The 23,633-nt window shown below is 36.4% G+C and overlaps 5 protein-coding genes across 8 annotated transcripts; 3 read left to right on the top strand and 2 right to left on the bottom strand.

The window, feature by feature from the left end:
* Positions 1–509: 509 nt before the first annotated feature.
* On the bottom strand, positions 510–3,769 carry HSFA8 (heat shock transcription factor A8). The gene is made up of 2 exons (XM_011072250.3): positions 3,123–3,769; positions 510–2,178 (listed from the first exon to the last, which is right to left on the bottom strand). Exons 1-2 carry the CDS (start codon positions 3,336–3,338, stop codon positions 1,051–1,053), a joined length of 1,344 nt encoding a protein of 447 aa, XP_011070552.1. The 5' UTR covers positions 3,339–3,769; the 3' UTR covers positions 510–1,050.
* Positions 3,770–5,017: 1,248 nt separating this feature from the next.
* Positions 5,018–9,085, top strand: LOC105156180 (putative late blight resistance protein homolog R1B-14). Of its 2 annotated transcripts, none has more exons than XM_020691781.2 (2): positions 5,018–5,385; positions 6,349–9,085. In XM_020691781.2, the coding sequence occupies exon 2, from the start codon at positions 6,405–6,407 to the stop codon at positions 8,958–8,960; it is 2,556 nt and encodes an 851-aa protein (XP_020547440.1). In that variant the 5' UTR covers positions 5,018–5,385; positions 6,349–6,404; the 3' UTR covers positions 8,961–9,085. The 2 variants fall into 2 exon arrangements, with proteins under 2 accessions (XP_020547440.1, XP_011070551.1); XM_011072249.3 differs by having other exon boundaries at positions 6,273–9,085.
* Positions 9,086–9,906: 821 nt separating this feature from the next.
* On the bottom strand, positions 9,907–14,024 carry LOC105156179 (putative late blight resistance protein homolog R1A-3). 2 transcript variants are annotated; one of them, XM_011072248.3, is made up of 3 exons: positions 13,828–14,024; positions 10,538–13,479; positions 9,907–10,275 (listed from the first exon to the last, which is right to left on the bottom strand). In XM_011072248.3, exons 2-3 carry the CDS (start codon positions 13,262–13,264, stop codon positions 10,270–10,272), a joined length of 2,733 nt encoding a protein of 910 aa, XP_011070550.1. In that variant the 5' UTR covers positions 13,265–13,479; positions 13,828–14,024; the 3' UTR covers positions 9,907–10,269. The 2 variants fall into 2 exon arrangements, with proteins under 2 accessions (XP_011070550.1, XP_020547664.1); XM_020692005.2 differs by having other exon boundaries at positions 10,538–13,464.
* Positions 14,025–16,428: 2,404 nt separating this feature from the next.
* On the top strand, positions 16,429–18,789 carry LOC105156316 (PHD finger protein At2g01810). The gene is made up of 3 exons (XM_011072413.3): positions 16,429–16,775; positions 17,068–17,311; positions 17,395–18,789. Exons 1-3 carry the CDS (start codon positions 16,469–16,471, stop codon positions 18,590–18,592), a joined length of 1,749 nt encoding a protein of 582 aa, XP_011070715.1. The 5' UTR covers positions 16,429–16,468; the 3' UTR covers positions 18,593–18,789.
* Positions 18,790–20,279: 1,490 nt separating this feature from the next.
* Positions 20,280–23,425, top strand: LOC105156178 (PLATZ transcription factor family protein). Of its 2 annotated transcripts, XR_847348.3 has the most exons (5): positions 20,280–20,470; positions 20,664–20,942; positions 21,754–21,912; positions 22,030–22,475; positions 23,125–23,425. XR_847348.3 is itself a non-coding variant. In XM_011072247.3 (4 exons), the coding sequence occupies exons 1-4, from the start codon at positions 20,468–20,470 to the stop codon at positions 22,276–22,278; spliced, it is 690 nt and encodes a 229-aa protein (XP_011070549.1). In that variant the 5' UTR covers positions 20,280–20,467; the 3' UTR covers positions 22,279–22,564. The 2 variants fall into 2 exon arrangements, 1 of the variants encoding a protein (XP_011070549.1); XM_011072247.3 differs by lacking the exon at positions 23,125–23,425 and having other exon boundaries at positions 22,030–22,564.
* Positions 23,426–23,633: the final 208 nt, after the last annotated feature.

Here is a 23,633-nt window from a genome sequence, read left to right as displayed (position 1 = left end):
AATGGTGTGCCAGGATTTTCGAGTCCAAATACAGAATAGCCTGGCCAAGAATTATATAAACCATGAGGAAGTTTATGTTGCAGTGGACGTTGCTAATATCGTATATCTCGAGGATTCAACCCAACCTCAAACGCGTTTCAGCACAATCAAGCAATGCACCCAGTACTTACCTCTCATTTTCAAGAAACGTTATTTTACTTGTAAGTTTCAGTATAAACGGTGGAATAGCTCGAAAGTGCCCATTGATGACTTACCATGACAACATGGGAGTGCCTTCCAAATTTAAACTGAAAACAAATTGAACTTGCCTCTCATTTTCTTCTACACGAAATGCCTGAAAACCTTGTCTTCCAGATATATGGATTCCAAAACTTGACAAAGGCATTTAGTGCTTCATCAATCAATTTGAAAACGCTGAAATAAAAGCTTTAGGAACAGAGATGCATCTGAGAGAAAATATGCCAACATCCCAATCCATGGGAGACGAACATAACCACAAACTCACGAAATTGGAAACATCAACACTTGTTACCATAGGGCTTCTTGCATCTCATTACAGGCTAACATCTCAAACCAAAAATCGACACGGGTTAGCGTGCCTGACTACTGTTTTTTCACAAAACATGGGCTCACTACCTTAACTCCTATTTATCCATCTTTTTCGCTGGTTGACTGCTGAAACTAATCCAATTTCAACAACTTTATCCAGCAGGGTGCTCATGGCAGGATATTGGGAACTACAGTTTAAGGTCAAGGAATAATATAGTTCTGTTCTTCGTGGCATTTACAATCATAGAATGAAAAAGGAGGATTGTGTTAATGACGGAAATCAGGCCATCAGATCAAGATTATGACCAAAGAATCTCTACAATACTTAGCACCGGTCTTCACCCATCAAGCAGTTGAGTTGAAGCAAAATGAACTGAACAGGATCACTTGGTCCCCCATCCAAAAATCAATAAACAAGGTTCACTATCCTGCCAGTATCTCATACCCTAAATACCAAAATGTAATTGCATGCATTTCCAAGAAACAGGGAAGGTAATGACTTTAAGATATCTGCTTGCAGCTTATTTCAGAAGTTAGCAATCCCATTTGTTTAGTTAAAACATCCATCTTGTCAGATGCATCAGTTGGGATCTGGGCTTCTCTTGCTTCTGCGACCTGGTTCTGATGGTCATTGACATCATTATCTGAACCATTGGGCTCCTCAGATTCTTCAGGCTGTAATGTTAACCCAATCTGCATCTTGTGATCAGTACAGGCTCCAGCTTCAAATTCCACAAGTTGTTGAGTTCCAGTTGGTGGATCGGACAAAAGAAGCTGTTCCAGCATAGTGTCATCTTCAGGTATATCTGGAAGAACAAACTGACCATGATTTTCCAAAGAAAGTAATTTTTCATCCATTGGTCCTACCAAAAGGTCTATATCCATAAGAAGATCTCTCATTTCATCAGAAGTGAAATCTAATTCCATTAAGTCTTCAGTGTTATAAGCTTCGGTTGTGCATGCTGGAGGCACTGAGTGTCCATTTTCTGGTGGCTGATACCTGACTATCATTCCAACTGAAGGAGTTTGTTGACAGTCTTCCATAACTTCACTCAGTTTTTCCTTTCCAGCTTCAGAATTAGAAGCTTCTGTCGTGCATGCTGGAGGCACTGAATGTCCGCCTTTTGGCAGCTCATACCTGACTATCGTTCCATCAGAAGGAGAGGGTTCACAGTCATCAGTAACTTCACTCAGTTTATTCTTTCCAGTTTCCGTCATACGCCAACTGTTTTCTTTTGGCTGGAAGAACTGAACCATAAATTCAGGGCTTTGCATCGCCATCACAATGAAAGAAAGCATCTGTTGCTGGTTCTTTTCCATACCTTTCAATTGTTCTCTCAAGAGTAGCAATTTACTCTGTGAAGTCTGCTGGTGCTGACTTAGCTTTTTCAGCTCTTGCGTTAACGAAATTTTATCACTTTTAAGAGTCTCGACTTCTTTCCACAGTGCCATTCTCTTGTCTTCTTCAGATGATACAGGGGTTTCTGTTTCTTTCAGTTGGGGCGATTTCTTCTGTACTAGGTTATGGGGCTGCTTTCTTCGGCTGATGTTCTTCAACAAATGCTTCTGGCCTTTGATGAAGGCCTCATTAGCAAATTGCCAGCGATCGGTATCTATTTTCCTGAAACCCTGGACAAATTTTAGAAAAAAAGTCAACACACAGGAATATATTTTACATCCAATTATCAAGAACAAATCCAGATCCCATTACCCAAAAACTCCTACAAATCTTTGATTTAATTAAGCTCTCTGTCTCAAAGATATTCAAAACCAAGTGCCAAGAAACATTGCTAAGTCTTAACCTATATGTTCTAAAACAAAAATCTACACCGTATTTATATCAATTCTGTGACCCTATTCAAATGTTTGCTACCGTCAATATCTTCACAAAAGAAGAGTTGACATAAACCAAATATGAAACCAAAGTCCTAAATAGTCATTAAGTCTAAAAGAGCAAAATTGTCACAGATGCTGCAGCCACAACTGTGACCTTCAACAAATACTACCTTCACAACTTGCAAACAGCTCTTCCAAATATAACAAGAAACAAGAAAACACATCTACAAAAGTTCAACTATCTGTTTTGAGCCAGTGAGCAGAATCCAAACAAGATGCCCAAGGATCCCTCCTGAAGAAAACAATTTCAAACGAAGGACCAGCACATGAATTAGCAACCCAAGTGACCTCCAATTCCTCTACAACAGACTATTATAGACCAAAAAACAAAAGAAAATAAATTACCCTGCCTAATCACAACTGGCAAAATTTCCTCTTATTTTATTTCATTACGGTTAAATTTTAGATAAGCTGAAAAATGTGAAGAAAGAAGAAAACAACGGAATTAGAGGCTCAGCCTCCAGCCTACATGCAATCATCCACCTCAAACAAAAATGTTCTCCATACCATTAGCGCACACGGGCTATTTAACCTTTGTGGAAAGAACATAAAAACTGAAGATTACCCACATCAACCATCTCAAATTATACATAAACACGATCATTCACAAAATTCTGGAAAGAAAACACCACATACGAACAAATCACGAAAGAAAACTCGAACAAAATGAAGCTCACATAGATATTGAGTTGGCGGACAAAGCTAGAGAAGTTGCTGTGCTTGAAGTACTTGGGGAGCAACTGGGAAGAAAATTTAGATTCGTCCCATATGATAAAGCTGTCATTCGATTCCGTCCAAGAAATCAACTCATTGGTTGATTCATCATTCACCATCTCGTAGCATTTCACCAAGAAAGGCGGCAGCGACGTCCCATTTTCAACTGATTTCACCATAATTCAAATCAACTCACAAAAGCCAATCTCGAAAACAAGTTCCAATTCGACAAACTTCACCAGAATCAAATCTAACCCGGAAAACCCACTTCCCAAAATTCAATACTGATGTCAAATTCAAACTTTTGAAACTGGAATTCCAAACGAACTATACGATATACGCGTATCTGGGTAAAAATATACTGATTCTATTATATTTATATATATATCTGTATACACAAGTCAAGAATATGTTTTACTTGGAAAAGAAGGTGAAGAATGGAAAAGAGGGAGAAGATTGGGTACAAGTCTTTGTTTGAATGGATGCCGACTTGCAGATATTAAGAGGAAAAAACCAAAAACGACCAGAAAATCAAATTCAGAAGAATAGAAAAGGAAAAAAGTTGCGGAAAGTCGCTGGCGGTGGAGTTTTCCAGATTGGTGTGGATTTATGCAACTTGTTTACATTTCAAATTTGTTGTTATTCTATTTTTATGTAGTTGGAGGGTTATACTTGTAATTACACTACTCGGGGGCCATTTCTCTGGCCTCAGCCTCACTCTACTCGCTAGTTACAGCTCTTTTCTTTTATGGACCTGCCCCTACTGCATTACAAAAAATGACAATTATGCCCTTCCAGTGTTTTGATTATATCGTTCTGCTCCCTATAAAGTTTGTTTTGATTTTAGGGACAATTACGCAGTCCTCTAGTTAGATTTGGTATAATTATACTAAATTCTTCGCAATTTTAAAAATTACATTTTAATATCCATGACTTTTATTTTCATATGATATCCAAAACTCATTTAATTTGCTGGTATTAGCAAAAATTTGAATAAAAATTTCATATTTACATTCGATTGATTTATTTAAAATCAAATAAATAATTTCGATCAAACTATCCTTATACATCTACACAAACTAATGCAAGTGAGAAGATATATTTTCACCTTTATAAGATTAGATTAGTAAAAAAAAATTGTTTGACATTCAATAAGTCAATAATTAGTTAATCAAATATAGATTTTTCTTCAATATTTTGCTAATACCAGCAAATTAATGAATCTTGGGTAGCGATGGGACCTATTTATTAAATAAAATAAACGTTATGATTGTATTTAATTACTATGTTTATGATTGTCGAGAATTAAAAGCAAGAAAGACAAAGAAGGGGGTAAAAGGAAAACTTCTTTTCATCTTCCCCAGTGAGAACAACATTTAGTATATTGCTATATGGTCCCTCATTTTGCCAATATTTAAAAATAATGATCATTTTAACACGTGCAGATTAAATTATCGACCAAGAACAAAGCCTAATTAGGCTCTTTTGGCATTCGAAACCAAAAGTATACTCCGATTGTGATATTACAATGGAGTTAGATGATCAAACAATACCACTAATAATGTTTTTGTCAGTGTTAATTTTATATATTTTAACTTTTTTTTTTATCAATAATGTACGTTTAATATGTAAAATAAAGAAAATAGAGTTATTAGCGATTATTTCAATTAAATTTCATAATTGACATTATTGAGATCCTAAATTGACATGATTATGATCATAAATTATGATATCGAATTTTATTATAATTAAATAAAATAGAAGTTCTATCATAAATATTTGTGATATGCTATAAATATGAGTAATATATGGCTATTGCAACCAACTCAAACTATCTTATAATTTGCATGATAGACTATCAGATATGTGAATGCTTTATTCTTCATACTGATTGATTTACACAGAAAGCAGAATGAGTTATAAACTGAAATGAGATATGAGGACAGCAACTACTGTTGACTTGGTGCTTCATCTGTCTTGGTTGACTGGCAGAGTCTCCCAACTTCACTGCTATTTCTTCTTTCTTCATCGTATCTTCCAGGAAGCAGACCTAAAATTCCCAACGCGGAATTCTTTCCGACCAAAACCCGCTTCTCTATTTACTGCATTTTTGTTTATCTGAGACTTCATTTTCCTTTTGTCTATGCTTAATTTGTTTAGTTTTCTGGGTCTCCAGTACTGTTTTGAGGTATCTACACACTGCTGAAAACAGATTGGGAGGATCAGGTGAGGTAGACTGTTGTTTGTTTGTTTATTATCTCTTGTCGACTAAGATTTCCTGTATAAAAGATGAGTTCGTTATGTTCTGGAGATGTTTGCAGTTGAAATTACGAGTATGTTTGATTAAGTTACTCGAATGTACCGTGTGTTTTATGATTAGTCTGGTTGCTGTAATTACTATTGTTATTCATCTCAAGTAGGGATAAATACAATTTTTGTCATCAAAACATACGGTAGGTTTGGTCTTCGAGCAATTTGAGATTGCAGTTTTGGTACTCAAAACTGTTGTTTTCTTGGCTTTTTTAATACTTATGTTAGGGGAAAAAATAGTCATTTTCCTCAGAAAATGTATTTTTCAAGCTTTGGTCAATGCACTCATTATACACAAAACAGGTTATTGACAATTTTTGTTAAGATTTTATAGAATATTTGTGGCTGAATTCATTTTCTTTTTGTTTTTCTCTCTTGAAGCTTGAACAAAAATGAGAAAAATGGATGCATTAGACCAAACTTGAAAAATAACATAAAATGGGAGGAAAGTGGCTATTTTTCCCCCTTCAAACGAAAATCCGTTTAACTTTTATTATTTTATCAACGGAATGACTAAAAATGCTAAAATACTAACCGTTTGAGGATCAAAACTGCATAAGTGGCTATGTTTGGGTATTGAAATAACAATTATCCCTCTCAAGTACTAGGAAAGTTCCATTCACTATTAAGTTAATCTTGTAACAGATATGTAGTTAAGTTACTCTATATCTGTCCTTGTGCAGCTCACTTTCCGGCTTTTCTTTCCTGGTTGTCTATGATTTTCATTCGGGCATAGGTTTAACATTTGATTACATCCCATGATTCTAGTTATTAGTAATAAAAAGTAGTTATTCACCACGCAGAGTTGGAGAGACATGACTGATGCAGTTGTAGAATTTCTTCTGTCGAATTTGAAGGAGCTGCTTCTTTACCATTCAGATTTGATCTATGGACTCAAGGACCAAGTGGAATCCCTTCACAAGGATCTCAGTTTGATGAAAGCATTCCTCAAGGACTCCAGAGAGAAACGTAACGAATTTGAATACGTTAGAGAAGTAGTCAGACAGATTACGGATGTAGCGTACGAGGCTGAGGATATCATCGATACGTTTGTAGTCAATGCAGCAATGCAGAAGTCGAGAAGCAGGATGGGCAGAATGATCCACGTGTTCGATAATGCTTCTCTGCTTCGTAATGTTGGAAGACAGATTGAATCCATCAGGGCAAAGGTGAAGGAGATCTATGACAAGAAAATGTTTGGAATAGTGAGCATGTCCGGAGGGGAGCCGTCACGCAGAAGTGCACGGGAAAAACGACCACCTGTTGTGGAGGAGGCTAACGTTGTGGGGTTTGATGAAGAGGCTAAAACCATAATTCATCGTCTCACAGAAGGGCCGGAGCATTTGGAAGTGGTTTCTGTTATCGGCATGGGAGGGCTTGGTAAGACAACTCTGGCGAGAAAAGTTTACGTGGATCCTTCTATAGAATATCACTTCTATCTCCGTGCTTGGGTTTATGTGTCTCAAGAGTACAGCAGGCGGGAAGTGTTTCGTGGGATTTTAGAATCTCTGGGGCTCATGAACAATCAGATGCTCAATATGAGCGATGATTGGTTGGCGGAGGAACTATGCAGGCATTTGAGGAACAATAGGTACCTTATCGTCATTGATGACGTTTGGACGAGAGAAGCTTGGGACGACATCAGAATGGCCTTTCCAAACACTGACTTGGCGAGTAGGATTTTGTTGACAAGTAGAAATAGAGAGGTAGCTTTGCACGCTAATGCTGATAGCGCGCCTCACAATTTACGTTTTCTGACTGTTGATGAGAGTTGGGAGCTCCTATGTCGGAAGACTTTTCGAAAAGAGAGATGCCCTCCGGAGCTGGAGGATCTTGGGAGGCAGATCGCGAGAAAATGTTATGGGCTGCCACTCGCAATCGTGGTTATTTCTGGTCTTCTGTTGAAGAGGGAGAAGACGCACGACTGGTGGAAGAAAGTAGCCGATAGCGTTAGTACACATGTTGCTAAAGACCCAAAGCAGTGCATGGATGTATTAGCACTAAGCTACAAGCATTTACCAGAACATTTAAAGGTTTGTTTCATCTACTTTGGAATTTTTCCTGAAGACTATGAGATCCCTGTTTGGAAACTGCTGAGATTATGGGTTGCTGAGGGATTTGTCCAGGAAAGTGGACAAGAATGCTTGGAGGACTTAGCTGAAGAGTATTTAGAGGATCTTGTGGACAGAAATCTAATCTTGGTGGCAACGAAGAGAGCTAATGGTCGAATTAAGACGTGTCGTATTCATGACATGCTGCGTGATTTGTGCGTAAAAGAAAGCGCAGAACAGAAGTTTCTACAGGTGATCAAGGGTTTTGCACCAAATTGTCCATCCTCGACTTCCACCCAAAGCTATCATCGTAGACTTTGCATCCATTCAAATGTGCTGGAGTTCATTTCATCAAAGCCCGTTGGTCCACATGTCCGCTCCTTCTTGTGTTTCGTCTTAGAGGAGAAGCATGTGCCTCGACAACACACATCGTTCATACTGGATGCCTTTGGATTAGTTCGGGTTTTGGATCTAAGGTCCATCAGTTTCTCACGCTTCCCCAATGAGATTGTGCAACTGGTTCACCTAAGGTTTATAGCCCTTTTCGGCAACTTCAAGATTCTTCCTGCAACAATCTCCAATCTCTGGAATCTCCAAACGATCATTGTCCGAACAACATGCCGTGAGCTCAACATTCTAGCAGACATATGGAAAATGTTACAGCTCAGGCATCTTCACACCAGTGGGATAAGTTTCTTAAATGGTCCGCCATCCCAAACACGAAAGAACTACGAGGATCCTTTCGTGAGGAGAAATATACTGACGATCTCTACAATCTCACCGGACAGCTGCACTGAGAACATACTAGCGAGAACTCCCAATCTGAGGAAGCTCGGAATACGTGGGAAGTTGATCACACTCGTGGAGGAGAAAGGAGGGTCAACTATGTTTGACATTCTTGCCAAACTAGACCGTCTTGAGAGTCTAAAGCTGTTGAACGATGCATTCCCGCTGGACCCTTCAAGGTGCATCATTCCAGGGCTTCCACCTTCTTATAAGTTCCCACCAAACCTAAAGAAGATAACGTTATCAGACACATTGCTCGACTGGGATCACATGTCTACGCTCGGTATGCTGCCGAATTTGGAGGTTCTCAAGCTGAAGGACTATGCTTTCAAGGGAAGTCGTTGGGAGCCTCTCGATGGAGGGTTTCGTCTGCTTAGAGTCCTGAAAATTGGGAGGACTGATCTCATATGGTGGGATGCTTCAGGTCATCACTTTCCTAGACTTCAATGTGTGGTGTTCAGACACTGCTCAAGCCTTGAGGCAATTCCATCTGGTCTAGCAGAAGTATCCGCGCTGCAGAACATGGAATTGCACTGGCCGAAACCGACTGCAGCTTATTCTGCCAGGTTGATACAACGGCAGAAGCTACAAATGCAGCAGTTGGGACTGCTGAATACTGCATTTAAGCTGTTTATTTATCCTCCAGATGTTTAGTTGGATCTCAGAGTAGAACTACCAGATGTGTATGTGTGTATACAAGTGTGATTTATCAAACAATCTTGTGTAGGTTGCTTTTAATGGTGCCAATATTTGGTGATTTGCTTTTCTTTTCTGCTTAATGTTTTTGTGCAACTATTAGACGCTGTCTGAAATCGTTGGAAGTTTAAATTATTCTGTTTAAATTGTCTACCATTAAACCTATCAAACAAATTCTAGAGTTTACTTTCCAGTAACCAAATTCAAGCTGTCCACTGCAATCCTCACTTCCCTCAACGGTAGCCTGCTTGACTGAAACAGGTCAATAACACTCCTGATCGTCCAAGCTATCTGCTCCACATCCATATTTCAGTCTGATTAACCAATATGCATTTTCTGGAAGTTATAGATGGATATATAAGGGATAATTACAGTTTTGGTCCTCATATATTGCCACTAATTCGTTTTCAGTCCCTAAACATATTGAAATTCTATTTTAATCCTTCAACTTTTAAAATATTAACAATTTCGGTCCTTTAAACCTAATTAATGACCATTTTGCCCTTTCAAAGAAAACATATAGTCCACCTATCTTTTCCTATGTTTATGATCAGGCCCAACATGCTTTCAAAAATAAAATTAAGCCTTCACATCAAACTGAAATATGGGTAGTAATATTTCACATCAAGCTATCTGTTTCACATCAAAGAAATGAATAATGTACGTGTAATATAATAGATAGTAATATAAAGTCATCATCATCTAACATGATATAAAGTTCCAATTTTCGCTAGAAATGCTTACACTGCTCATACAGGATTGCGTTACATGAATCTTCAAGAGTGCTATCTAGAATATATGTTCAAGAGATAATAGTCTCTATCCACCCCACTATTAAAAGTACCAAAGAGTTGTAGGGGTATATAAGCGCACAAATTTAACTATTCACCAATATCTCAGTAAATTGATCAGAGTTTAGAATTCAAGTTTCACTTAAGAAAAGAAAAGGTAAAGTTAGGATTCTTATTTAAATACATTGATATGTTAAGTCTACAATATATGTCAGACTAAATTGCTCAAATATCTAGCTTTTCTAGAGGTTCCTCGCCCTCCCTTTGCACTTTTTAGGATTTGACTATGTAAGCATAAAATTATTAGTGGGAGAGTTGTCTAGAATAGGAATAGATACGACAAAGTTAAAGATTTTGGATAGTTGAAATACATAAAAGAATGTACCAAGAAAGGAAATTATCCAAAAATGTCAGCTTTGCAAACTCCAGCTTCCAGTACTCAGCAATGATGAAAGATGGCAAAGCTCAAACAACTTTTAAACCTGTACACAAAAAATTCATAATGATGTTCAATATACCGTACATTCATAGAGGATGAATGAATGTGTTGTTAGGGGAAGGATTTAAATGTTTATGACAACTTATCATTGCCAAAACTATACAGTCAATATTAGTCCCCTACTTACACAAAGCAAATGTTATGTTAAATAAGGCTGTTTGTTGTAATTAGTTATACCAAATAACCAAGCAGCACGATAAAGATGAAAACATCATTTGAAAAATATTCCAAATTACTTGACTCACCAGGTTTATGCGAACTTCAAGATCATCATTGCCTATGCTCTGTTGTTCCTCATGGATTCTTTTAGCAGAGCGAACAGCAGAATGGCCACAGGAATAAAGCTCAATTATTTGCAGGGTAGGAATCTCCCCAATACCACAAGGGATCTCTATTAATGCATCGCACAGCCTCAGAACTAGGTGTTGAAGGCTAGGGTAGTGAGTGCTTGTTGCTTTCCAAATTTCTAGCTCATTGTTCTCTAATAATAGGAATTTAAGTGCAAGAAATCCCCCATCAATTGGTTCCCATACTTGGCCGCTGAAAGCACGGTCTTTCAGTTTGAGGACCTCAAGGTTGGGTATCTTCCCAACAGTGACCATCTCTTCCCATGGTAGATGGCTCCCACTTAAAGTCAATGCCCTGAGGTTTGGAGGGAACGCATTCCACTGTGAAATAGTTGAAGATTTTTCATTTTGTAAACTGAAGGACAAATTTAACGTTTCAAGGCAATGTAAAGAGGAAAGGTAATTCAGAAAATTAGTTGGGTGCTCATCATTCTTTTTGGACACTAGGATTCCCAACTTTTTCAGGTTAGGGATGATCGAAACAATTTTCTTGCTGAAATTGGTAGAGCTCACAGTCAAAAGCGTTTGTAAGTTTGATAGTACCAATGGATTTGCTCTGCTGGTTTCTGCTAGGAAGAGATCATCAAAATAGACAACTGCCCCCTTCAATCGGATGTGCCTTAGTTGGGTCATCGTCTGGATATCGAATGGCAAACAGTGGTTTTCCCTCCATCCCCAATTAACAATCAAGATCTGTAGATTCACAAGATTGGAAATTGATACAGGAAGCTCCGATCTTTTTGAGAACGGAAGATACCACTTCCCAGATCCTCTTCTAAGTTTAGATGATGCTGCTGGAAGCTCACCACTAGTTGAGAGACCAAGAAACCTCAGATGAATCATTTTCAATACTTGAGTAGGAAAATGATTGAAATAGTAACTAATCATATCTAAAATCCTAAGCAGTTTGAAACCCATGAGAGCGAATACAGACTCTGAAAAAAAAGACAATCGAGTTGAGAAATTTGAGGATAGAAAGGTGCGAACTTGTGGATTTGAATATTCGGTGATAGCATAAGAAAATATGTCCGATTGCACACAGAGGCGACGATGATTTTGTAAGCCTTCAGGAAAAAAAAGGTCATTCCTCCTCATAACATGCCAAAAGCTTTCCTTCTCAGCTTCTCTCAGGCAAAAGTCACGGAGCAAATCATGCATACGACAGGTAGTAACTCTATCATTGGTTCTCTTTTCAGCCAATATTAGACTTCTGTCAATGAGGTCCTCCAAGTACTCTTGTGCCACTTTTTCTACGCTTTTCCCCAGTTCCCGTTTCAAAAACCCTTCTGCAATCCACAATGATATAAGTCTCCACACAGGGATTTCAACATTTTCAGGGAAAGCTCCCATATAAAGGAAACAGGCTTTCAAGTGATGAGGTAAGTGGTTATAACTCATAGCAATAATGTTCAAAAACTGTTCTCGGTTTCTAGCTACAAGTGAGCCTACATTGTCAGCAACGTTCAACCACAAATCTCTTTTCTTGCTCAATTTGGACAGATGACCCGCAACCACAACAATTGCTAGGGGAAGCCCTTGACACTTTTCTGCAATTTGCTTTCCGATTTCCTCCAACTCAAGAGAGCATCCTTGTTTCGGGAAGGCCTTCAACTTCAGTAATTCCCATCCTTGATCTACACTGAGAAACCGCATATGATGAGGAGGACTCCCAGAGTTAACATAAAGAGCCACTTCTGTGAGCCGGCTTGTCAAAATTATCCGGCTTCCATTCTTGTCGTCCGGAAATGATCGTTTGACATCATCCCATGCGGTATTACACCAAATATCATCCATGATAATAAGATACCTTTTACCCTTTAAACTCCTATAGAGTTGTTCAGCTAATTTTTGATCACTCAGCTGGTTGATACCATCTTTTAGAACTTTATAATGCTGCTCGGAATCATCATACTTCGCACTGATATCATCTGTCAGCTGAGCAACAGAGCGAATCAGCCCTATCAATATATTCTTCACTTCATATTCTTGAGATACTGTAATCCATGCACGAACATAGAAGTGATACACTATCAACGGATCATCATAGACTATTTTAGCCAGAGTGGATTTACCTATTCCTGCCATCCCCACGATTGTGAGGATTTCCAGATTATATGGCAATCCAGTGAGCTGATCTTTGATTTTCACCAAGTCATTGTCCAGGCCCACAACAGGATTTGCAGAACTTGGTACGTGCCATGATGAACTCCCAAACAAATAACGCCCTGAATGTAGATTATTTGGATCGTATGGATTACCACAAATCTCCACGGCCTCTTTCTTGACAGAATCAATTTCTTCTATTACTTGTTTCAAACCTTCTTGGAAGATCTTGTAATCCTTTCTTCGACTGTTCTTGCTCTTTACTGTACTTCTCACAGTGTATAAATATGTTTCAACAATATCTTCTGCTCGATTCACTGAATCTTCAATCTGTCTTTCCAAAACCTTAACCTTTCCATGGTCACCACGGCTCCTCACAAAACCCTCAAGAAAACCTTTCAGATACCTAAGCTTTTCCCCTAAAGATGCAAACTGGTCATCGTCTTGAGAGGTCAAGTATGGATTGGGAAATATGACAAGGTCTAGTGTTTGCAAAAGGGAATTGACAGCAGCATATGCCATCGTCACGCATTACTCTGGCTGCCTTTTGATAGCATGACTAGCAGCCCTATCTTTGATTGTTTTCTTGGAACATTTAAAACGCAACGCACTCTTAACCGATCACAGAGGGGTGAACGTGCCGTCTTCAGGACTGGCATTTGCAGCTTCCTCACAACCAAAAGAATTGGCAGCCTCACAGGCTACATTCAGCATTCTGATTACTATTACATACGAAGCTGGGTAAGATAAGAAAATGATAATCATGAGCTAGTGCACAATTAATTACTTAATCATCGCAACAGCCAAAGATATATACAGCAAGCCCTCCCCTCCCCTCCCCACCCTACCCTACATACATACCCCAAAAAACTCCATTTAAATACAAAATTGAACTCTGATTCATCAAAAATTAGCTCAAAAAGGTATTGCACCCAACCCCACTCAAGCAACACAAAATTAAACATAGAAAGAGACCCCCCAGCAAGACAGCTAAATCAGGAAGAACACTACAATCATAACAGGTAAATCCTCGTTTCGGAAAAGATCATACAAGTAAAATTACTTCACTGCAAATAGATGCTTACATTTCCTTGAACCTCCAACTCTGCAGTGATCACAATCGAGACTGAACAGTAGCGATAAGGGCAATACGGAGTAACTGGATGAATTGCACGCCATTTGAGTTCAGAGTCAATTGTTATTATTTAGTTGAGTAAACGATCAACTGGGACCAGAGGCTGAGGACGTGATCGTGATGCCTTTGCCGCCACCCAACTTGGACATTTCTCCCGGGTCGGATCCCTCCACCCAAATTTATATATCTGTTTTATGAATTATTTGTACTAATCAAAATTATTGACATATTTTCCCTACAAAATCAAATTCTTTAGATTATTATGCGCCTCCTTATTTATTTTTTCATTAACAAGCTGTCGTGACACTGTCTTTGGGTACATATAATAATAATTTTATATTAAAAAAATTGACGTAAAAAATTATTAATTTAAATATGATAAAAATCGACTGAGTTTGAAATGTATATACATGGATTAAGTTGGAAACGAATTGATTGGGTATTATTTTCGAATTTTAATCTATTATTCTTTTAGCAAATTATGTATGTCGGTGTGATATCTAATTACAATTACAAATCCTTAGCCTTTAATAATTGATTTTCTCAATTATTGAAATTTTGATTTGATTTTATGAAATGAAAACTCCCAAGAAGCAATAATGTATTAGTTACCAAATTACAGGTCTATCATGCTTCTTTTTTTCTTAGCGAAATAAAAATATATTTATCTAAATATTAAATTTATATGATTTTAGAAAAAAATTAAAAATACTTGTATAATCATGAATGTCGTGATATCTTTGTTCGATTGCATAGTATTATTAAAAATAAATATTATTTCTAATCAATATTAGAAAATAAGAAATAGTATTTTTTGATTGACTAATAAGAAATAGGATTAATTACTCTTAAATCCCCTCTGAATATACAAAATTATATTTTTTTCAAGAAAAAAATTAAAATTAAACTTTTATTCTTTTCAAAAATTCACTATTTACACATGACTCCCTTTTATTAAGATTTGGACAAAAAATAGTGATGTTAGCCAAAAAAGTTATGTAATTTTTTAATTTTATCCCTCACTTAACATTTCTATGTAATAATTTTATACTCATAAGAGAAAAAATGTAATATAGTTAACCCACTCCCTCTCTCTCTCTCTCTCTCTCTCTCTCTCTATATATATATATATATTATGTAATATTTTTTTACTTAAGTCAATATTTTCCATCCAAACTTGAATGAAATTGAATCAGATATAAACAGAGGATTGTCAGAGGGAGTGAAAGTATAATTTCCTATTTTTATATGAGATATAACTGTAATTAACCCTAAAAAATAAATATGACGAGATCTATTCCGAACCCATCAGAAATCATATGAGACATATGATCTAGTTTTACTTAATTAAACACAGAACTTAATAATTGAACTCGTGATTATAATAATATTTTTAATTAAACCCATGATAAAAATAATATTTAAATGACTAACAAAAAGTTAAACATAGTGAAACCCATTTAAGGATCCATGAGAAGCAATACGATCTAATTGGTTCAATTAAACACATAATTTATATTGAACTCATAATTATGGTAAATCTTTTATCAATCGCTTGATATTAAAAATAACATTTGATCGACTAATACAAAATTAAACATAATAGAATTAATTTGAAATCCATTATAACTCATACAGAACACATAGTATAATTAATTTATTTTAAATTCAATCAGTATTCAAACCCAATAAAAATTATTAAAACCAACCCATCTGAGTTGGAACGTAAGTAATTAACATATAATTCAAGCTTTAATATACAAAATGAGCAATGGATAGAGAATTCAATTTTAAAAATATAAAAAAAATGAGTGATTATAAGTAATTAAAAAATCTAATTATTTCAAGTGTAAAAAAGATTGCAATATTTAAAAGTATTTTAGATATATTAAAAATAGGAAAATAATGAACTAATAGATAATTCACGTTCTAAAATAAAAATCGCATTTTATCCCCGATATTTTCTCAAATTAACTAAAAGACCTCTCTGTGTTTTAAAAATAAGTTAAAAGGACCTTATAATTTAAAAAATCCTGTATAAAACCCCGCTTCCATTAGAAATTAACATAAGGGTGTATTTTTGTAATTTTTTAAATGATGAGGTGTATTTACAGTTAAGAAAAAATTCAAAGAAGTCCCTTATAATTTATCCTAATAATTAAAGTGAGTTTAGTGAAATGATAAAAAAAAAGAATGAAAATTTATTTCAGTTCTACAAAAATACAAAAAATAAATAAATCATCAAAATAGCAATTTAATCAATCCGAGAATGCCAATGTTCAAACTGGAGGAACTGACTGCAACACCAACCGTAGAGAACCCGAAGTTGGTTCACTTCGCCCACGTGAACCCAAAACAGTCGCACCACATTTAGTTACGGCTCGATGAATTGACTAAAAGCCCCCGTAAACAAATCCTTATCTTTCCCGCCCTTAAAAGGACAGTTACGTAAATACATGCACCTTCGGAATTCAAGCGCCACTTTCTCTCTCTCTCTCCACTCACACAATCAAACTTCGAAACAAACACACACGAACTAGAGGGAGAACAGTAACAGGAGAATTTCGCAGTTTCTTTACAGCTTTTCTCGAATGGGTTCGATCGTGTTTCACACACAAAGCAACAAGAGGAAGAACAGGGTCAATTCGGAGAGGCTTTTCGAATTTGAGAATTTCGCAGTCCCGGATTCCATGAACAAGACTCTGTCCGGAGCCTTCAGAGATAACATTCGGATTTTTCTTCAGAACTTTGCCGAAATTGAAGACTACACCGTTAATGAAATGCCCGTGTGGTGTACTTCGCTCTTCTCTGAGAACGTAGGCGTTTTCCCGCTCTACACTATGGAAGAAACCGTTCGAAATTCTCTTGATCCTTTGTGCCATCATTGTGATTTATCAGGTGGTTTAAATTTCGTTCAGTATTTGGTTTTGTTTTGCTTCCAAATCTTACTTCTGGATGGGTTGGAATTTTTTTCACTGTGAATATGCGGTTTCTTTCTTTAATTTTACGATGATCTCTGCTTTTTTTCCCCCTCCCCATAAACTATATTTTCATATGTTTCTTGGTGAAGCTGAGCGGGTGTTCTCTCTCTCTCTCTCTCTCTCTTTTTAATTATTTGTGAGGTGAGAATTTTGCTCCGTTCGATTTATATTGATTCATTACATGTAGCGGGAGTATTATGTTTTTGCAGGATGGGGTCACCATTTTATTTGCAAGAGAAAGTACCATTTGATCATTCCTGCGAAAGAGAATTGGAATGAGCCATTGGACGAGGATTTTGCTGAAATTCAGAGCCATAATTTGTATGGCTTGATTCACTGTAACGGATATGGGCATCTCATCCGCATTAATGGTTTGAAAAACAAGTCAAGATTCTTCGCTGCTGATGATAGCATGGAATTCTGGGACCGTCTTTGCACAGTTCTTAGAACGAGGTTAATTGTTCTTCTGGAATTTTTTTGGGCTAATGCATTTGTGAATTCTACCGATTTTCAGATAAGTGTTATACTTTTTGCAGGAAGATTTCAGCTCTTCATGTTGCAAGAAGAGAAGCAGTTCGGCTTAGTTTGATCCACGGTGTAGCTTACGGAGAGCCATGGTTTGAGAAATGGGGCTATAAATTTAGTGGTGGAGTCCCTGGAATCGCAGAGCAATTTAATTCAGCAATCCTGTTTCTGAGCTCATTACGCCTTGATACAATAATCAGTGATTTAAAGAACAAGAGCCATGTAAGGAGGATCAGAGAAATGATAGAAATGTACAGAAAATTGAGTGATAAACCCCTGATCACCATTAGTGACTTGTTGAACTTCATGCTGGCTTTTGAATCAAGAATTCCAACGGGTATTTCTAATGCATGCAGCTTTGATTCGGGAACAGGGGAAACTCCAATGGGACTTGAGACGTTTGTGGATATAATGACAAAGGACTGCAGATGGTCTGCTAGGAGGCTGGAGGAAGTGCTCTTTGTGATCATTGATCAGTTAAAGAAGCACAAGGCAAATAACCTTGAAAGAGAATGCAGTATATCTAGGCAAGAACTGAGAGACGAGGCAAGAAAATCAATTGGAGATACTGGTTTGATTGATTTTGTGCTGAAATCTATCAAATGTTTTGCAGTGGATAATCAAATTGTTCGTCGTGCAATAAATCCCTTCTCCAGATTAGCTGAGTTCAGCATTCATGAAACTCAGCCAGGAACGTGTATTGAGCTACGCTTTGATTTATCACAGGATGTGCGTTTTCTTTGTGATAATGTGCTAGCAGGGTATTCCGAGACTCGGTTAGTGTTGTGCTCAAATTCATTCGTAAAAGAGTGGCCCGTTAAAGGGGAAACTACTAACCAAATGAAGTTGACATGTAAGGTTTTACCAACTTTTGATGAGTTGGAGACACAGTTCACAAGGCCATCGTCGCCGGGTGAGATTGTGGTAGTCGAGCCATGGATCACTATTGGCGACCTTAAAATGGTGGCACAGTGGGCCATGAGGGATACTTACTGTATTATGGATGAATTCGTGGTGAGCCAAATAGGAGGGTTGAGGAAAATTGACGACGAAAAGGTGGTACGCAGCATGGTGGATGATGGTGCCCAAGTTTGGGTGAGAGGGTATGGGCTGGACTGGTCTACATCCCTCAAATACGAGGATGGGTCCTGGCCGGAAATGCAGGGAATGAGCTTTGGCGCGTTTTGTAGCATAATAGAACAAATATGAACGATGGCGATGGTGATAAGACCTCTGCTTTAGCACTCACAGTTATTATGATGGAACGATGAAGTTTGTGGAACCTTTCAGCATGTAAGTAAAATTTTGTAGGTGCACATGAAGATGTTGGGTGTTCAAAGTTGTATGTAAAGGTAAAGATGATGAGCAAATTTAGCTCAACTGTCATATATTGGTACCTTGGTGAGTATCTAATTCTACACAATTATCTAACACTTTGATTGTTTTCTTTGTCATACATAGGCAAAAGGAGAAAATAATGCGCATTAAGGTATTAGGTATGTATGATCATTATCCATGGTCTTTCATTCAATACCATCCCACAATGTATGATCATTGATTATATAACCAATGTAACTATACGTGATTGATCTACAGTTTAAAAATAATAAAATACAATAATATTTATAATATAAATAGAGGGGCATGATGGGTAGAAAGAAATAATTAAAGGCACAAGTCATAGACATAGATTGAGGAAAATCATTACCCTTCAAAGATCATTACTTGCTATCATTGTATTGCTTGCCTTCCTTTTCAATCTTTGAGATCAAATCAATTAACCCTACGCATTTTCTCTTTCAAATTTAATTTTTTGTGATTTTATTCACCCTTTTCCTTTTTTAATGATTTCTATTCGTTTCTTTTAACAAAATTGACCAAGATAATATTATTACAATATTCAATACGTAATACAATAATATTTTAAAATTAATTAACAAATTTTAAAGTAAATAAAAAACAACATATTACTATTAAACATAAATTAAATATGCGTGATGTCAACCTTTAATCAATTCCATTTAAGACAACACTAAAATCACATTACTCCAAATTTTCCTTGCACATAGATGTTCAAATTAAGATTAGATTATGATAAATGAGAAATCCAAGTATGTTAAGATGAATTGATATATTAGTTTATTATACATCCTTTTTTATTGGGAAATTAATTTAAAATCCAATCAATTTTGGGGGATTTGGAACTTTATTTGGTTATAAATCCAAAGCCTAAATAGCTATAATCTGATTTTAGTTTTTAATCACATTCCATAATATCAACAAAAAGGAATTGAAAAGAAAAAAGAAAATAAAGTCTTATTTTTTTATTATATCAATATTAATTGAAATGAATTATAATAAGCTCACATAGAATAAGATAAATATCAACACGTCGTCGGACATCAACATTAATTATTAGACGAGATATCAAGAATAGAAAAAAATAAAAAACAAAGTATATTATTAATTTATTTTTCCAATTTAGGATGGAATTATTTTTAAAGGGAAAAAAGTGTTGAAAACAGAAGCGAAGAAGAATTTGTAGCAAAAGTGTTGGAAAGAGCAGGCGGCGCCTCCACGGACCCGGAAGCAACGGCCGAGATTAGCGGGACGGGCATCGGCTACAGCCCGATCCTCTCCCTCCGCCTAGTGGACCGAAAGGGCTGATCAGGTGGGACCCACGAGGATCCAACGGCCACGATGGACACACTTTCCCGCCAATAGCAAATCCTGATGATTGTGTGTGTGTGGGAACATCATTTGAAGGCCTTTTTCAGTATATATATTTTCAAAGATCCTTTTTTTTTTTTAATTTAAATTTAATTTAAAATTTCTTCCCTTTTTAATTTCTATTTCTTTTTTGTTAATTCACAAATTTAAATACCTCATTGGAATATCACTTTCAACCCTTTGAACTCTCTCTCATTGTTTGCTCCCATCCCATGCATTAATTTTGCCCTTCTCTGCAGTTCTTCTTCTTCTTCTTCTTCTTCAAATTTGTGTTTTTTTTTCTTGAAGAAAAAATTCTCTTGATTGTTTTCAAGTATCAATCGGAGAATTCGGCTTTGGATTAAGTTGCAGAAAATGGTAATTGTCGAGATCCGAATTAATGATTTCAGCTTGAATTTGATTCGTTACTGTTTCTTACTCTGCAAGACTCCTTGAAGTTCATTTGAGGAGTTCTTTTTTTCATCCACTCGAATCGAATTTAGCATTTCAGCTTGAAATTCGGTTACTTATGGATGTGATTGATCGTGTTTTTTCTTCTAATTATTCGCAGGTTGGATGTAAAATCCGGTTGAGGAAGAGAAAACAGGCGGAGTGGGTGAGTGGTTTGCTTCGGAGCAAATTCTTCGGTTCGTGCGTCGATCATGGGGAGTTGAGGAAGAATGAGAGGAATCTGTTCTGTATAGACTGCAATCTCTGCTTCTGTAAGCATTGCGTAACTTCTCCGGCTCATGACTGCCTCCATCGCCTCCTTCAAATCTGCAAATACGTCTACCACGACGTCGTTCGACTCCACGATATTCAGAAGCACCTCGACTGCTCTCTCATTCAAGTTAGTATATTCATTTGTTTATTTATTTATTAATTTTGACGCGTGTTTCGTTTTTTTTTTAAACAAAAAATAATCTTGTTTTTGAAGATAATTACGGATAATAGGTTGATCATTGGATTTGGATATGTACTGGATTCCATATAGATTAAGTTGCTTGTTCTTGTTAACTGATTTGGTAATTCATCATTATCTCATTGAACAGCAATGTTGAATTTGCAATTCTTTTGTCAACAACTTCTTACTACTACTTCCTTACAAATTTGTTGTACTTTTTCTTTTTCAAATCTGAATTCAAAGTACTATTCTGCCCACTTTTTCCTCCTCTTCTTGGGGTTGGGAGGTGGGGTGGTGCAATATGCAACCTTTGATTGTGAATCATTGATTGCTTAACTGAGTTAACTCTTGTTTTAGTTTATGGTTGCATATCATATAATAAGTCCGAAGAATTGATGGTTGAAGAACAAAATTTTAATTCACTTGCAGAGCTTGGAATTTTTTCTAGTAGTGGAATATGTTATTGTTTAGAGTAATTTGATGAGAAGAGGACATGAACTGGTTACTTTTTTCCATTAATTACGCATTTGTCATTTTCAATATTATTGTTTATCATTTTATGTCTTCAACAAACATAAGTAGTCATTAACAAAAAGTGTACTTCATAAAGCATTACAAAACTTCAATTTTCAACAGAACACCCAAAATAAAAACAAAAAAAGTAGGGTTCCCACATGTGATCATCACCCACCCCACCAAAGAAAAAAAAACTACAAAAGAAAATGGAGTGCTGCTCTAAAATTAAGCATGTTTACAGGCATACAAGATCAATGGTGAGAAGGCTGTCCATTTGAATCCCAGGCCTCAACTAAAAGATACAAAAAGTTCAAAAGCAAAGGGGGGAGGCACTTGCTGTGAAGCTTGTGGGAGGCACATACAAGACTTGCCCAATCGCTTTTGTTCCATTGCCTGCAAAGTAATCAAATCAATCCTCACTCTTAACTTTCAATATGCATTTTATTGGGTCGATGTCTTTGTCTTTCTAATATATGTTTCACCGATTGTTCCCTTCAACTCCATTGCACATTTGCAGGTTTCAATAGACACAGAGATCACAACAAACCAAAGCAACAGGATAATCTCCACGCCGATGTCTAAAGTTGGCCATCTACCAAATTTAGAGCCAGAGGACAATTCCTATGAAATCAAATACACTTCCAGCTCACTCTCCTTAACCGAGTCATCGTCAGAAGTAATCCAGGCATGGTCGAGTCCAGTTTTGAGGCCAAAGAAGATGTTGAACAAGAGAAAAAGCGTGCCAAGAAGGGCTCCCATGTGCTAGAAAACAGAACCCTCAAGTACACCATTTCATTTATTTGTTCCCATTACATTTGTGGCATGAAAGAGTTTGATATATAGTTTTATAATGAGAATAAGGGCCATAGGTTGTGAGTAAAATATGCTGCTAATGAGTCCCCATCCTAGTGTTCTGCTTGGTTTGTACAGCATAAAGATGGTGGTCTTGCTAGTGGCATTCATGTAAGTATTCTTTTTCATGCTTGTGCTTATTTGTCGCACCCACTATGTTTCTTCACATTTTTTAAAATACAAATCATATTTTCCATCTAGTTATATTTAATTTTAGTATTGGGTCGAGAAATAATTATGTTAGGCTAAGAACATTGCCACTTATTAGATTGATAGTGGTTTTCCTGTACGGAATAGTATCTTTAGGAATAATTTAAATATAATTAACTCTCTCTCTCTCTCTCTCCTGTATATATATATATACATATTTAAGAGTGCGATTAGAGTGATAGTGGTTTCTCTGTGCAAAATTAGTTTTTCTGATAACAATTTAAGTATAAATCTTAGTGTACTTGCGTGTATATATATATATACTATTGATAAAATTTGAGGGGAGGTTTAGGTGTATTTATATGTTATTTTACTAAATTATCTTTCTCAATATATATAGAGTAACTACTATTAATACAACAATTTTGATTAGTATAATATTAATAATTGTTCTTGCATGTAATGTTATAATTCAATATATAAAGTTTAATATCTTGCACATGATTATTAGTAGTATATATATAAAAGAGAAAAGAAGTAGCAAAAAGAAAAGGAGTAATGGATTGATTATAAAGTGGGTACATAATATTTTGGTATTGATAATGTGCAGCGTATTTGGTTAAGGTGTCAGAAAATGAAGATCTTTGTCGGGTCGGTGATAGTGATGGTGATGGTGATGGCGTCTCAAATTGTCCAATTCTGGTGGTGTAGTTGGGCCCCATTATTATGTATGTATTGTATGTAAACCCATCCCATGTTTGATGGGGTATAGTAGTGTGTGTGTGTGTGTGTGTGTTTGAATGGCAGACAGAGAGAGAGAGAGAGAGAGAGAGAGAGAGAGAGAGAGAGAGAGAGGTGAGTTGAAGAAATAAATAATATATGATGAGTGATGGGGTTCACTTCACCTGCATGATCACATGCTCATGCCACTATCACCATCCAGTCATCGCCCCCACTCCCACTCCCACCCCCACCCCCATTTTCCTTTTTCAACTTTTTTTAGAAAAGTATCCTTTATTCATTATTTCTCTATTTTCCTTATTAATAGATGACTTGTACAAATTCTACTTTTTCTTTTTATTATTTTTATCTAAAAAATTATATCTAGAGATGTAATAA

Source organism: Sesamum indicum, linkage group LG2 (genome assembly GCF_026168435.1).
Source record: "Sesamum indicum cultivar Baizhima isolate 11 linkage group LG2, ASM2616843v1, whole genome shotgun sequence".
NCBI lineage: Eukaryota > Viridiplantae > Streptophyta > Magnoliopsida > Lamiales > Pedaliaceae > Sesamum > Sesamum indicum.
The sequence above is the reverse complement of the archived record's forward strand: the minus strand, read 5'-3'. Positions and strand labels throughout refer to the sequence as shown.

What these genes read in the sequence shown, in the direction of transcription:
- LOC105156179 (XM_011072248.3), bottom strand. Translation starts at nt 13,264, where the DNA reads ATGGCATATGCTGCTGTCAATTCCCTTTTGCAAACACTAGACCTTGTC.
- LOC105156180 (XM_011072249.3), top strand. Translation starts at nt 6,285, where the DNA reads ATGACTGATGCAGTTGTAGAATTTCTTCTGTCGAATTTGAAGGAGCTG.
- LOC105156178 (XM_011072247.3), top strand. An exon ending in TCGACTGCTCTCTCATTCAA is followed by an intron (nt 20,943 to 21,753) that starts GTTAGTATATTC and finishes GCATGTTTACAG; the next exon opens with GCATACAAGATCAATGGTGA. An exon ending in TTTGTTCCATTGCCTGCAAA is followed by an intron (nt 21,913 to 22,029) that starts GTAATCAAATCA and finishes GCACATTTGCAG; the next exon opens with GTTTCAATAGACACAGAGAT.
- LOC105156316 (XM_011072413.3), top strand. Translation starts at nt 16,469, where the DNA reads ATGGGTTCGATCGTGTTTCACACACAAAGCAACAAGAGGAAGAACAGG. An exon ending in CCATCATTGTGATTTATCAG is followed by an intron (nt 16,776 to 17,067) that starts GTGGTTTAAATT and finishes ATGTTTTTGCAG; the next exon opens with GATGGGGTCACCATTTTATT. An exon ending in TGCACAGTTCTTAGAACGAG is followed by an intron (nt 17,312 to 17,394) that starts GTTAATTGTTCT and finishes TACTTTTTGCAG; the next exon opens with GAAGATTTCAGCTCTTCATG.
- HSFA8 (XM_011072250.3), bottom strand. Translation starts at nt 3,338, where the DNA reads ATGGTGAAATCAGTTGAAAATGGGACGTCGCTGCCGCCTTTCTTGGTG. An exon ending in TCCGCCAACTCAATATCTAT is followed by an intron (nt 2,179 to 3,122) that starts GTGAGCTTCATT and finishes AAATTTGTCCAG; the next exon opens with GGTTTCAGGAAAATAGATAC.